The sequence below is a fragment of the Diuraphis noxia genome, unplaced genomic scaffold (genome assembly GCF_037042655.1).
Source record: "Diuraphis noxia isolate RWA-SAM2 unplaced genomic scaffold, SU_Dnox_SAM2 contig0001, whole genome shotgun sequence".
Taxonomy (NCBI): Eukaryota; Metazoa; Arthropoda; class Insecta; order Hemiptera; family Aphididae; genus Diuraphis; species Diuraphis noxia.
Window position 1 is genome coordinate 55,902,449 of NW_028301711.1, and position 16,925 is coordinate 55,919,373.

At 28.3% G+C, this 16,925-nt stretch overlaps 1 protein-coding gene across 3 annotated transcripts in view; it reads right to left on the reverse strand.

The window, feature by feature from the left end:
- Positions 1–4,842: 4,842 nt before the first annotated feature.
- LOC107164024 (scavenger receptor class B member 1-like) overlaps positions 4,843–16,925 on the reverse strand; it is a 114,678-nt gene continuing 102,595 nt past the window's right edge. For 2 of the 3 annotated variants that reach the window (XM_089218232.1, XM_015511698.2), the window contains exon 10: positions 4,844–7,288. In XM_089218232.1, the coding sequence (XP_089074358.1) occupies positions 6,854–7,288 (435 nt within the window). In that variant the 3' untranslated portion in view covers positions 4,844–6,853. Of the gene's footprint in view, positions 7,289–16,925 lie in introns of all 3 variants that reach the window. The other variant, XM_015511697.2, reaches the window with a different exon arrangement.

Sequence of the window (16,925 nt, forward strand, 5' to 3'; positions counted from 1 at the left end):
TTAAAATTCTACATTGTAATGAAACGCATTTTGATATAGCCTAGCTCTTTGTTAGAGTGTATCACATAGTCCAACCATGGAAAAACATAAAAAATATCAACCACCTTAATTATGACACTGTGGCCATTTTTTTCAGTATACATTTATAATCGATTAATGCGGTACATTAAAATTTGTCGTTTATGGCCATAAAATATAACTGTTTTTAAAACCACAATTTACATGGTTACTATAAAATAAATACATAAAAATAACGCAAGGTTTTTACCTAATTAATTATTTATAATCATTTATCGTTGAACGTACATTTTATAACTCTGAGAATTAGTGGCGATTGGAAATTATTTTTCTTCTATTTTTATAATTTTCTCCTCATTATTATTATTATGCAAAACGCTAAATTATTTCTGTTAATTATACACTAAAAAATATACTTCCTGTTAACGACTTGAATTTTCTAGATTTTTCTTTGATGCGTTTGGTACACTTATATATTATTTTAAAACCATTTATTCTAATATACTGTTCGATCATTTAAATATTGTCATCATTTTTCAGGTTGATGTTAATAGGTTTATTTCAATCAATTATTGATCTTTAGTTATACACATTGATCAATCGAATGCAATCTGTATGAATAAAAGCATTTAAAAAAAAAAAAACTATTGACTTCGTCAAACGTAATTTAACTGGCATAAAAATGATTAGATCCCTGAAACGATTATACGACAAAATTTATAACCAAATGTATTTAGATACAGATTTTTGGAGATTCTATTATCTACACTTCAGCGCATTTTTCAGACGTTGTTTTAATATTATGACGCTTCAACATAAGTTTCACAATGTAGTTAATAAAATCTATAACCTGTAACCACTAACCTAGCATACCTAAATATGAGGATAAAATCAAATTTTTACCACTAATTAATAATTATTTTAATACACGATTATTGTCATAATCATATAATTGGTGATATAATACTGTATAATAAGACAGTAAGGTTACAATGAAATAGGAAAATTCGTCCGCTACATGAATTGAAACAGAATTATTTAAGTGTTATAATTATTTATTGTTTGGTCGTAAAACTATATTTTAAGCATTAGTTTATTACATAATCACAAAACGATTATTTAATTAATGAAGCCTCTTGGACGTAAAAAAATAAATATAAATTAATATGAAACAATAACTATCGATACCATAAAATATTGTAACAAACTTGACATATTATTATTGTTCCGTATTTCTTTTGTATTTCTTACTGTGCAGGGCATGATAATATGACATATCAACCGGACATATCATTAAAACGTAATGTTATGCTTAATATTATTATATTATATTCAAAAACAATATTATTTTGTTACATACCTACAACAGCAGCAGCTGTGTTGTGATAATCGTGTTTTTCATACCGACGGAACCGAATCGTAATGAATTATGTTCGTACTTAACGCGCTGATAAAAGTGAGCCACACACTCAAATTATTATATTATGTGTAATAGATACATGTAGGTTAATTAAATATAAATTCCCAAACAAACGAAAACATATCAAAATGATTTATGATGTGATATTATAGAAAAAATGATCTAAACAAAATGTAATATTTTTATGTAACAAAAAACATATATCGTATATTATAATATATAGGTCTATAGTTCAAATATATAAGCTATTAAATAAAATAAGTTAATGACGTCATAGTAAAAACCTATTCTCTTGTCTCAAGCAACTTTTTTAAATATATTAGTTTTAGTAATTTATAACTTGTACTAATATGTAACAACAGACATATCACTTGATAACTTAAGAGGGTAATGGTTATGTGTTTTTTTTTTTTACTTTGTTAGACATGCGTCGAGTATGTTTGTAGGATATTATTAATATTATTAGTATATAAGAATAGATGTATTGTATAATATTATAATGTAGCATTAATAAATATAAATATAATATGTATTTAGAGATATATAAATGGATGCGTTTTTTTTTCATTATTTCAAACTTCAATCATGAAAGTATTGTAATAATAATAGTTAATGATTAATAAATCGTATATTACTGTAGAAAATCTAATTTTTATAACTAATATACGAATATTATTTATAGTAAATTTTTTTTGTGAAAAGACGAATGATGGTTATGAGGCTGGGAATCTTAAGAATATAGTTAATTAAAATTAAGTCATAGATAATGCTGTCTTTGTTATTTTATAATAATAATAATAATAATTATTATTATTATTATTATTATTTGATCACAATCTCGTGGAAATGTTGGATCCTTAGATACTTTCAAGTACCAAGGAATAAAAATTAGCTAATAAATATTTTTTAATAACGAAGGTGTATATATGTATACAAACTAAATTTATTTAGTATATTATTTTGTTGTTTTAAAAAGTTGCAATTAAATTTGTGTGGTGAAATTAAATTATAAACTTATAAAATATATTTAACAACTTAACTTATTTTCATATTGACCCAAAAAAATATTTACTAGATTCAGTTGATTTTATTTTTCAACTTCTCTTGCAAAAAACAATAAAATAAATTCCCAGCCTCACAGTCACAATATAGAATCTCCATTTGTCCATAAAAACTTTCACGCGCCGAGTACAATTTTTATTTTGTTTAAATTACCTAAATTCTATATTGAAATAAATTCACATAAAATTTATATTTTAGAATTTAGAACAAAGATTGATAAAGTCTGAGTGCAAACGTGTACTCAAATTCCATAAAATTGTTAAGTCCAATTCGAGTCGAGTACACGCTTGATTAAACAAATTAAAAAAAAAAACAATTGTTTGAAACTATGTACATTGTACACATAATAATATTGTATATACATATTATATATTTGTTTTATTTAGTGAAAGTTATTGTAATGTGGTGATTTTACTTTGTATATAGAACTAATATGTGTTTACGTGAGCAACAAAATATATATTAATACTATAAGTAGTAAATTATGATTTACATTTCAAGGAAAATTTCGGCCTACTACTTTAATACTACAACTGTAACTGTTATTAATATGTTGTACTTAGTCCAATCAGTATTTTGTTCTAGAATTACTTTACTAATTGTTAAATTGACAAAGTGTTTTATTGTTTATATCTTAGTGAAATTAATACATATTATGTTATGATAAAAATATATTAATTATACACGTATCTGTCAAAGGAATTATTTAATTTTTTTTTTCACCTTAAGCCTTATTATTAATAAAATAATATTTATCCAAAGGTGCTTATATGGTTTATCAGAACGCGTGAGGACATATTATTACTTTTTTTTTGGATAAATCAATCAACGACTTAAGATCAATGAATCTTATTAAAATATAATAAATATTAAAAATACTTATTGTTGCACACATGAAACAACAATGATATTATTATTGTGATGTTCTTGAGTTTCCTGTTTTCGTACTCTACCTATCCTCAATGACCAATATGACATTAATACTCATGTAACCATCCTTACAATACTGACTATATTTTATACCAATCGATGTTCAGATCGAATATAAATACAGTTTACTCATACAATATTATACATAATATATTACATACATTTGTTTAAACGCGTCGTTAATTCTTTTCCGGGCAATTATAGTGGTTCCAATGTGTAGGCATGGTATTATATTTATATAGCACAACGGGTGCCGCAGAGCTTTTTAAACTAGGTGTCTCTGTTAAACTTTCTAAAAATAATGAGATCCTATCTATTCCCTCTATTGCAGATACTCAATTATTGCATAACATTATAAAATGTAGATACTAACTACTCAGAAGCAGAAGCAATATGTATTCAAAATGCATTGAGTGGCTTGAAGTGCAAGAGGACGCAAATTCATCGCAGATCTTACTTTTTCATAAAATTCCAAACATGACCGCTTAAAAAGCTAGTGCCTAAAAAAAAAAATAACAAAATAAGAGACGGATTATTTTGCTTAGTTTTTATACCGAAATGTATTTTGTACTAAAAACACGATGCTATAATCAGATTTTAGTGGTTTGATCTAGTTGTATGACTAAACAAAAAATTCAGTGTTTTCAATAAAATTACTTACTCAGATATATTAGAAATGTCACCACATCGGACATTTAATTATTACAAACATTTAGCGTATTTAAATTTTTATTCGGCATATAGCAATTAAAACTATTCACTAGCAAGTTCTATAAGATAAAATAGTATTTAAAAATAATGAAATGAGTAGGTAGAATAATATATGAAAAACAATCAATTAAAAAGTCATAGAAAAAAAACTAGTTATAACATTTTAACTGCGGCAACAAATAAATAAATTGTGATTGATAATATTTTGTATAAATAAAATATGAAAACATTCGCATTTTAAACGCAATCATAAAATTAGTTTTCATTAATTGTAATAAAGAAGTCACTAGTTATACTAATAAAGGAGTGGTTTACGCTAAATTTCTTAGACAGAAAATTATATCAACATATGGTATGAACCCATAAATGACATAGATCTTTAATTATTTTATCGATAAAAACCCTGATTGAAGTGGACATAATTTATTATGATTATAACCAATAGGAAATATTTTAACAAACATAAATATTTATCTCTTATTACTACTCTGTAACATCCAACAACGAAACCATTACAATGTTATAATGATTGTGTGATTGTGTTACTTTAAAAAAAATATAAAATATTTCAACTCTTAAAATTGTTTAATCAGTGTAATTATTTTTATTTTTAATGAATATAAATATGATCATAATATATCATACAATATATATATATACAAATAAAACATATTTTTTTATATATACAAAACAACTATCTATATATATATATATATTTATAACAGATATTTCATACAACTTAAATACACTGCTCGTTAATTATTATTACTGCAAATGCCTCAAAAATGTATTTCGATGTATGAAAAGTAGATACATATCTTAAAAAAGTAAAAATCGCGGGTTGTATACAATTACAATAATTTTACAAGTTGCGTTAAATATTTATGTAATTTAATAATAATACAATAAGGTAAGTAAGTGAAACGTAATTTTTGTTTTTAACGATTTATTGTAAGGTGATAAAGCGTATTACGTACGGAGTTGATGTTCCAAAGATTTTCAATAAATTCCTGGCGTGAAAACATCCTTCAACAAAGTAAGTTGTTTATAAAATACAATACATTAATATAATGTGTTTCAAATGTTTTTTTTTTTTTTTTTTTGACATGTTTAACTTCTATCATCCATACATATCATATAGTATGTATTGGAGGTGGCGATTCCGTTGAATTTATATGGTATATACCAATTATCCCCAGAAACTGAAACGAATTACTTTTTTTCGATAGTCAAAGAAGTCCAAAAATAAAAAAGAAAGTATATTAAATATAATACATGAGATATATTATATATATGAAAGGGGTGACGTCATGGCATTTTCAACACAGGATTCAGTTTATTTACGCGCCCCCTTTAATCGTAATCTCCTCAGGGAACTTGCGACATATATATCATAACTACGGTCATAAAATCTGACGTCGAAATCTGGGCGTATCAAGAGCAGTACCCACCTACCTATAGATGTATCATATTATTATGATGCACTATAACTGCTAAGCCGAATTTTTTTCCCGGCACATAACGATTTATTTCACCGCTTTTTCCCTGGAACGACTGACCGCAATAACTTGTGTGGGCGTTTTAATATTATACGACGACTTTGATTTTATGCGAACCGTCAATACGAAGAAATTAATTTCACCGATAGTAACAATCGTTACAATAATAAAATTATACAATGAAAGTATTAAGACGTCGGAACACGTGTCAGGACTTGAACTCGGATAGCGATGAGTTGAAATTCTCTGATAATGTATTTAAAAGTTCGCGTTATGGTCGTCTATATAATATTATATTGTGTTACAGTTTTAGTTTCGGTTTCGGTACCCAAAGTCTCATCAAACCACGTATTATATTCACTTGTGTAAACAATAGTTGAATGTATAAAATACATAATTGTTGGGTAGGGGGGGGGGGGTGTTAACACACATAGACATTTTTATCGGAAATGCAGTAAAAAAATATTGATACAAAATAACAGTATAATCATACGTGGGAAACAACGGATGTGATGAGGTCGTACAAATCGAATTATATCAAATTCATGATAATTTGATATTGTGGATACATAAAAAGCACAAAGAAAACATTTCCAAAAATCGAATACCTACAACGTGCATAATATACGGCGTACAATTATATTATACGCTTTTGACATCATCCCTTAAACGTTAGGTTGAACACAGTCATCCAAAATAGCCGGAAAAGCGGTATGATAGTGAATTACGGAGGATATTCCAACACATAAATAAATGTCACTCAACGCCCATGACACGGTCTGCCTATGCATAACTTGTATACCATTATTCCGAATTCACAGTTTTCTCGCGGATGGTTTACGAAATCGAACTAAAGGGTGGACGATGTAGGTATACAATCTATGGTAGGTAGGTATAAGTGGTGATATCGAATTTTCTTTAATGACGGGGACGATAATGTACGCCCCGCTGCCAAATGAATCTCCATAATACGCATGATATAAGGTTGGGTTTGACAAGATAACCTGGCCTAGCACCCGTCGTGTGTACGTATAGTATAATATAATATGGTACGACAATAATAATGAATAAATAAGTTTAAATCACGCGACAACGGTGTGTATACATAACAGGTGTAAGAATACAATACTAACGATGATGAGACTATATTATAATAATAACGAGATATTTTGTAATGTATAAATAGGTAGGTAGTATTACAATCGTCTCATCGTCATCGTCCTCTCGCGTAGTCCTGCGAGTGATCGTAATCGACGACGACTGACGACGACCCCGGAACGGTGACGTGGTGCAACGGCAAGTACGATTTGTCGAGGTACCGTCCGGTGGCCAGCCCACACTTGACGATCAGCTCACCCGACTCTGCGCCACCGCCGTCGTCGTCTTCGTAGTCGTCACCGCGACCGCTGTCGTCGTCGTCGTCGTCTTCGCAGTCCCTGCCACGACCGATCTCGTGATCTCCGGCCACCGACCCGTTGACGGGGTGCTGCTGTTTCTGCTGGTCTCGGCCGAACCGCTTGATGGCCAGGCCGACCATGAAAAAGCCCACGGCGGCCGTGAGCGCGACGACTGCCTTCACCAACACCGGCCCGACGTTGAAGCACAGGTAGAGCAGCGCGTTCAGCGAGCTCGGCAGTCCCTTAACTTCCTGCAAACAATAAGACGCGTGTGAATTTATTTTTTTCAGTGACATGTGGTGTGTTAAGGCATACGGACATCATGTTTAAGAAGTTTGTGGGATTTAATAGTTGCAGTAAGAGCTAGAGACCTAGAAAATCATATTTAAAAATAACTATTGAGGTAAATAGCCTCCCCCACCACTTCCTATAAATATCATCACTAGAGTTTATTAGTCAACGATACTAGAGACTCATCCAGTAATATAAATGTTGAAAATTAACCATCGTGTATAGTAAAAACGCCTCATGCCGTCCACATTAAAAATATTATGCAAACAATTAAGTAAGTATGTTATAATTTATTTTATATCTGTGTAGACAACTTGTAAGACAGTTATATTATGTACCTAACGCAAAAATGTAATAATTAAAATCGATTATTAATATAGTAATTTCGATGTTGTTTCAATGTATCATCGTCTCAAATCGATAATTTAGTGAATTTGAATATTTTGTTTCTGGGCTAAACATAATATTATGCCCAAGAATATTAAAGTACGTGTTGTAGTTGAATTTTGATTACCTACTCAAATATTCTAAACCATCATAGGTCATTAAAGTCATGGAAAGCAAAAACAATAATTTTAAAATATTAAAATATGTAGCGAGAATAATACATAATTAAACGTTTTTGAATTCGTATCTGTATAATTAACGGCATTAATTTATTCAATTACATATTCACTTATGACCCACTTGTCAGACAACATTGATTATTATCGGACATCCTTGTGCCTCAACTAGTTTGGATAACATTTGACACTATGCGACGGTGGGTGTAATAAAATTATTATTCTAATTCGTGCGTACAGTCTCCTATTTTAAACTTTTAACATCATATATAACACCAGTCGTTACGAAATAATATTATATGTCAACATCGATTCCTGTAAGAAATTTAGTTTGGTTGTTTGCAAACGGTCAAAATTTAAGTTTATTTGTTCTTATATAAACACCAAACATTAAAATAATGTAGACTGATTAATGTGCTGTGCTGATTTGAAGGTATTCAGTCATAGACGTTTGTGAAAGCGAATGGGGAAAATCACAATAGCTATTTATTTTATTTTTTTTTTTTAATCGGTTCTATTACTATATTTTATAAACCCACTGAATAGTTTATTGGGCTCTAGAGCCCACTTTTAAAGTGAGATGAAAAAAGTTTTACAGCTAAGTCACTAGCAGCTTCAGCGATTACCATGTCACGTTATACGGATGCTTCTATGATGTTTTTTGCCCAACGATTTGTCTTTACACAACTCTTATATATTTTTTTAAAGTACCATTATTTTAAAGTCATATAAATAAATAATTTGGTTGCCAAACAATAATAATTATTTACCATTTTATGTACTTTAAATGATTAAACGTGATTTTTGTTTTTTCTAGAAAATTCAATAATACGAATACCAATATACATATATATTATAAACTAAAATATCACACTTGAAAATTACCAAAAGCATTTTTCTTATTAATAATTTCCCCAAATAAAGCAGACAACATATTTTTTTAACAATAAGTAATTTTGTGTCTGTTACAATGTAAGTCTATTTACTTATATAATTGTAAGTACAATATGTAACGTTATAATATTGTTATCTGAATAATAAGAACAACTCAAGGGTTAAGGTCAAGAAACCATGCCCAACGTTATGTTTTATAAAGGGATATATATATATATATATTTAAACTTGTCTAGATATATAGGAAGATTATCTGATCCATTATCTGTTTTAAATTATTAAATCATCTAGAAAAAAATAAACTGTTTCACCTACATTTCTGATATTTATATCTTAAATTTAAATTATATATTTGTCTAGATTTAAAATATTCAGTTTGTACACAATTTAAATTATATGTATATTATTCCAGTTATTTTGGTCGATAACAGTTTTTATAAGTTATGTAGATAGGTACAAAATTATTGAATTATTTGAGTTTTATATGTTATTCAAACACGTAAATATTGTCCTAAAATGTATACACATTAATTGAATTTATTTTATATTGAAGTTAAATTAAATCGATCGATATTGAATCAATATTTTAATTGTTTTTTTATAGTAAAAATATTCATAGTATTTATCAAGATTAATTGTTTTATCTTGAACTTTTTAATGGGTACAAAAATTAAAAAAAAATTAAAAAATAGCAAATAATGTATTTTTTTTCCCAAAAATGTCTTATCATAAAAATCCAAAAATCTTGGTTTGTTATTATTTTTATTCTAAATTGTATTCTGATCTTCTTTTAAGTATTAATCGATACATCGTATAATCTACGGAGAATTAGTGGAATTTTATTGTCACTTACACGATAATAATATAATGCATATGATAATATTATACAATAGTATGGCTATATATACACTAATCGGGATACCAAGCAACATTAACCCCACGCTAATATGTTTCACCTTCCTGTTCCGGTTTACGCTTACATGAAACTTATTTTAGCGATGTTTTAGACTTATAATTGTGGGAAGTACACGCATATAAAATTATCGGATGGTTGTCGTATTGTCCACGTTAGTTTACACGTTTGTGTCCATGCTTGTGTACATGTTTGTGTACACACATGACTGTCGATATCGGATATAACCTAATGGTGTTTCGTTTTCTCATTTATCGGATATATTTCCCATCCTTGACATTAAGCTCAGAAGAAATTCCTGTAATACGCTCAATGGATATTTTATGGCGGAATCAACAGCACTGATGTGATAATACAAAATGGACGTCGTTTAAAAATTATTCTTTCTATTATGTATCCGTACCTACGACAATATAATATTATATCCGACGGCCGAATGTCAAGGAAAACCACGTGCCTCCGTGTGCTCCGGACATATACCACACATGTGTATAATAATATTTATTATTATATTCCTCCTAAGTCCACGCACAACCTCGTCGATTCATCGTTTTTCGATATCGATTCGCAGCGAAAAGTGCATATTATATTATACATTTATACATAATAATATTATATGATATCACTTTTTTGGTACCGAGAATTTGGAAGAGTTTTTTAGATCTGATCTTGACTGCTCAGTCGACTTAATGTGCTTTTAACTTTTACACTTGCGTTTTGAAGGATAAAATTATATTAATTTATCGAGATTGCTAATTTCAAGCTAAGTTATTTGTATATTGTGTATGTATATAAAACAAAAACATAAAAAGTTTCCTACTCGAAATCAGTCATGAAACGGATTCTGGGAAATCGTTGTCGTCGATTCGTCTTAATAAATTATGTGTTGCCAAGAATAAATAATTAAAGAATATGCTCCTATTACCTATACGTCATATATTATGAAATTAAAACATTTATATCAAATCATGTTGTTCATAAAATATTGAACCATTATTTTTCTTTTGTTTCTATATTTGAATACAAAAAAAAAAAAATTATGTAGGTAACTTCTAAGATAATCCATAACTGCTTTAATTTTTTTTTTCATAATGTAAACATATTCTATACTGTTATGCAATATGATATTAAAGCTTAAATATTTAATTTGATTTTCTAGGTTAGGTATTTAAGTTTATCTGCTCATATTTTCCGAAAGTACGAAAAACATCATTGTTTGATTAGGCTTGTCGATGTGGTAAAAAGAGGGGTTGGGTTGAGGAAAATCAACTTAGATGATACCACATAGAAAAAATACAGTTCTCCCTATGATTTTATCTAGTTGTCCCCTCTCTCATTCAATCATTTGTCACGTAAAAAGGGCCCATATCAATTAAAGTTCCAAAGTTAGGGTTTTCAATTCGATCTTAATGACAATTTTTTTTATACTAAGTTCGATTTTTTCTAACTTTACTCCATAAGATTAAAGTTTAATCAGAAAATATGATTTGTGTATACGAGATTATCATCATTATTATTATTATTATTAACAAAAATGAACACCCCTCTTCACACCAAAAAACAAAAAAAATTCCCACTGTGGTTAAGTAAAGAGAAGTCTAGGTCCGTGAATTAAAAAATGTGATCAACATTTTCAGATTTTAAACTGTAGCTAGTAAATTAAAATTGGTATTTATTTTTAATGACAAACACTAACTATCTCAAAAAGTACAAATTTTTATCGAAATATTTTTCTTCACATGATTTGTATTTTTTAGATTTTGATTTTTCTTAATCTATTAAGCACACAATTTCATTATGATAATGAAATGATATGAATATGATATTCATATTAGCAATATTTTTTAAGAACTCTAACGCATACATATCAAATTTCATACTAATATTTAATTAGTATTATACTCAACTTACCAAATCATAAGAGTAAAGTAGTATTCAACTAATCATTTAGAAATTTAATTTTACATATTATATTAAAGTTTTCAAACAAATATCTAATTTTGTATAAGATATTTAAATTCTAAAATGAATGCTATTCAATGTAAAAAATTAATAGTTAAAATGATAAAATATAAAATTTACTTGCATTTTTAACACATGTAGTAGAAAAATATTTTTAATATGATTTCAATACAATGAACTATAACTGTTAAATGAATCGACCTGTATATACGAATCGTAACAATATCAGTCATTCATAAAAAATAAAAATAAATAGTCACAAGTGTGTGGCCGCAGCACATGTCATGTGTATTTATGTATTTTGTTTTTTATTTCTTGAAATGAAATTCATCGCAATTCGTAAACGCTTAAAACACTTGTGTTTGTGTATTTTATGATATGTGATTAAACCACGAATTACCCACTATGACTGTCAAATAAATAAATATTTAATTAGATTCGTGCAGAATCTGAGTGCGCTACGTTCGACAAACTCGCTGACCTCTTTACAGATTTAAGTTTTTTTCCAATTCTGAATTTTTATATAAGCCTGATGGGTAATATTATCGTCTTTCTCACTCTCACTCACACGTTGTCTATCTGTCACATTATATTCATCTCTCTCACGCTGACAATGAAGGTCACGCAAACAACAATTTGAATCGAGTTGAATGCCATTGAAGAAACAACCGACAGAGCATCGAATCACACAAAATCATCATCTGTTGAAGATTTATTAGACGATCATTGTTATTATTGTTTTCCCTTTCAATATCAGGAAAATCGTTTATTAAACGTTATAATTTAAAGCGATTGACTCAGTAATTATAAAATTATAGTAGTACGCGTACAAGTAATAGTATTTATTTGATTATTTATAAATACAGACCTTTTGTCCTATCACAATAATGTTAATAGATGGTACCTATATTTAAATTATTTAAGCATCGTTCAAGTGTTAACAACTCGAAACATATTATACTTTAGTAACAACAGTTAATTCAATTTAGTATATAATATATAAATACGATAAATAAATATAAAGATTATTAATGTATAATGCAAGAGGCTACGCATATAGACAGTAGCGTATTTTGTTAATGGCATTTTAAATGATGGCGATCAACAAAAAATCTCCCTTTGCTATGTATTTTAGGATTGAACTTTTTTTTACTCTTAAACTACATTATAAAATATAAATAAGTAGATCAAAAAAATATTTTCCATTTCCAAGAGTTCACCAGTTATTGATATTTTATAACTCAGAACCAACTTATTGTTAATTATAATACCTAGGTCTCTTATTTTTTGTTTAATTAAATTATTAGATATTTCGAATTTATCGATAAATTTAATATTAAGATAGCAACTAGGTACTCAAATTAATTTCAATTATTATTTTATTTTCCAAGAAAATAAAATGTTTGTCATCTAGGTATTTTCGTTATATTAAAAGTCAGTATTGTACTTAATATAATTATATGTTTCTTTAACGGCAATATTGTAAGTAGTAAATTCTAAGTACTAAATAAATAGGTATAGGTACTTAGTAGTTAGAAATAAACTTCCACAGTATAGAAAGTAGGAGAGCAAAAATAAAGTGTCCTATGCCTTTATATATAATAACATAACCTATATATCACTTTTTATTATAAATTAAAATTGAAATGGGCACAAACCGTGATAAAAAATAATAAATAATTAATAGGTAACTATTATGGATATATTAATAAATAATTCTTGAGATTTTAGTCATTAACATAGTTTTTAAATAGTAGACTAATGTGTTTCATATTATATTCTTAGACTTATACACAAAAATAAATTAGTTTTTGTCTTAGAACAAAAATCCAAAATTCTCTGCAACTATTTTTTCTCTGATTAAATGTCGTACATTCTATGAACTATAGAATACAATAGTATACAAATATATTATATGTTTCTGAATATGAAAATTCAAAATTGACTAGATAAAAACTCAAATTTCTTTTGAGTTAATATAAAGGCAAAGCTAAATTAATAAATTTTAGCAATCAGTAAGTTAATTTCATTAGATAGTTGGGGGACGAGATGGCCTAGTAGTCTAACGCGTCGGCTGTGGCTCAGCCGGACCGGGTTCGATCCTCGACCATCGGGCGGCATTTTTCTCCGGGCAAGTCATGGTGTCCGGAGAACAAGTGCCACCATCCCCCACTCCGGGGCATGGCAGAAACCTACGGGTGCCCCAATAGAAATTCTGCCAAACAGGCGTCCGAACTAGGCCTTCGGGCCTACTCCCAGACATAGCACCATACGAAAAAAAAAAAATTAGGTAGTTAAAATTATCTGAACAGTATCTTCATTTATTACTAACTAACTCATTAATACTCAGCATTTAATTGTGGACAATATAGTATTTATCTGTATTTTACTAGAAACATCAAAGTAAAAAACTCTAACAATAGATTTTCATTTGTTTTCCCAATGGTAGACCAATCTTCACCGAGCAAAAGCCAACATTAAATATATTTGAAATTTAATTTGTAATTAATAAATAACGCTTATAACGAGAATGAAAATTAATATATTATGATGTTGATTAGATTTTTGAAAACATTCATGTCGATTTAATGTAATAATAATAATAATATGTTTTTCCTTGGGGATTTATGTTATTAGAAAATTATGTTTTTATTTAGCATACCTATAAGCGAAAATATTATGAACTATATTATTTTGCATAATACTGTATTTCCACGTTGTTCTATAGAGGATCAGCTGGAATTAATTTTTAAACATAAATATTATATTATGGTACAACGAATGGGTATTAATAACAATAATTACACATTCGTAACGTAGGTGCGGCGTGACTCGATTAAAACACGCGATGTTTACTATTATACTTTTATATAGACCACATCTTGTATTCTCATTTATAAAACATATTAATATATTATTACCTATTATACGTACTCCGTTTTATGCCTCTTTCATTTCGACGAAACACAGTGAATTTTCACTTAACCGTCCCTGATTTTTACGGCGTGCGCCGTCGAAGTGCGAATGGCCATTCCACGCGAACGATATGATTTATTTTTTTCACTTACGAAGTACCTATCCTGCCCACATCGCAACTCCGAGACCTACAATTTTGTTATTACCGCTGCCGCACCAGTTGCCGGCAAGTAGCGAATCGCCGTTATTGAATTTATTATAAATGACTTTTTGATGTAGTATATTGTTTTAAATGAGATAAATTGTTATATTCGCACTAATGGACGTATCATTATATTATGCCGCAGACAAATTGTCCGGACACTGAGCCTCAAGCGTTTTCGTTGCTAATAAGAACTATGAGCCTTGGAACGCGATGGTAATTTATGCAGACATACGTCAGCCATTGATGGACATCGAAATAAAAAAAAAATACACCAAAACCAGTATATACACGTGAACAAGAGTAATATTAGTTAATTGCACCCGAGATATGCAAATGAGCTGCGATGATAATCAATTTAATTTGAAACGAATCACTCAAAAATTAATAACTCTATTTAGTGCGAATATTATACGTATATGTGCGTGTACATATATATGTGCTTATAGCTGGTGTTGTATTATTATTACTACTATGTTTTTGTGTATAGGTATTATGTATCGTATCGGCACGTACTTACGTCGAAAGTTTTCGTACACAACCTATATGTTAATTGCACGCAGTCAAGGCGTTTTGGAAATAATAATATTATCGATTGCGTAAAACGTAGGTAGGTAGGTACATAATTTATGAATAATAAAAATTATAAGTGATATATTATTATAACATAGGCACACGAAACCGTTATGATATTATGATATTATAATAACGTTTCGGATAAAAAAAAAAAAATAGTGTGTATACAACCATAAGAGTCATATTTTTGTATACAAATGCAACAATATTATATACCGATCGATATTTTTAACCTTTTATTCTGAACACTTTTGGAGGTACACACGTGACCCGTATACATAATAACAATAAAAGTATATAAGTATATCAAATAGTAAGGTAACAAGAAAAAAATTAATGAAAAATTTTACTGTTAAGATAATTCCAATCACTTTTTTACTAGTTTTAAATGTTTTCTTACTTTAATGAAATAATTTATAGTTTAATTTATAATAGTTTATTTTGAGATTTTTTAAATGAGATTTTTCAGAATATGAACAGAGAATGTATTGATTATTTACGATATACTTTATTGTGATATTATTTTTTATAATACAAAAGGATAAAAGTTTATTAGAATATTTTATCATTTTTTTCATATTTGATGTGATTTTTAATGGAAAACTAGATTAGCTTTTTTTTGTTTTGGTGGATCGAGAAAAGAAAATATAAAGTACTTTACTAGACAATTAAGAAAAAATAACAAAATCAGCTGGAAAACGGTGATATTTACGCAACACCGAGTTTTCGACAAAATCAATTTCGTTTGTTTGTTGTTATTCAGATAGGTATACCAATCGCAAAGGCATGCCATTTTCGATAATAATTTAAAAAAGATTTTATAGGCACGATATATATATTTTTCAACAAATATTTTGGATTACTTTTTGGTATTTACAGACATAAATATTTAAAAGGTTCAAAGCTTGATTTTCATCAGTTGTAAACCTTTGAAGTACCTATAGTGCGTGGATCTTCAAAGTTTATCATTGAAGTTATTAAATGTCAAAAACATATTTATTTATTTTTATTAGAATTTTTACTTTAAGCTTTTAAAGTTCACGATATGTCCAAATTGTATATTTTAAGGAATATTTAATATATTTATTAAGAATTCAAGTTAATAACAATAATATATCACAGTAACAATTTATTATAAATATCTTAACAACAATAGCAATACCTACAATAGGCATGAAGTGATATTGTTGGGAAAAAATCATTGACTTGATCAACCTTTTGTAGTAGGTACCATAGAATATTTAAAAAAAATAAAATGTAAAAAAAATATATATGTTGAAAAAAAAATTACACAGCGTTACCAAATTTTAGTATTATTTTGGGTCCATAATATCATTTATTTCACTGATTACATTCGCTTTATGCGTTGGTTCACCAGAGAATAAAATATACGAAAATTCTATCATAACCGTCAGGTTGATGTCATAATGGTTTATCGCGGCGGGTACAATTTTTCTCGACCGAGAACATAATCAATGAGTATTAGGTGACTGATTGTGATTATATTGTTATTATGGTTTACTTAAACACTACTGCTTCTACCACAAACCCAATCCCAAAAAATCATCGTA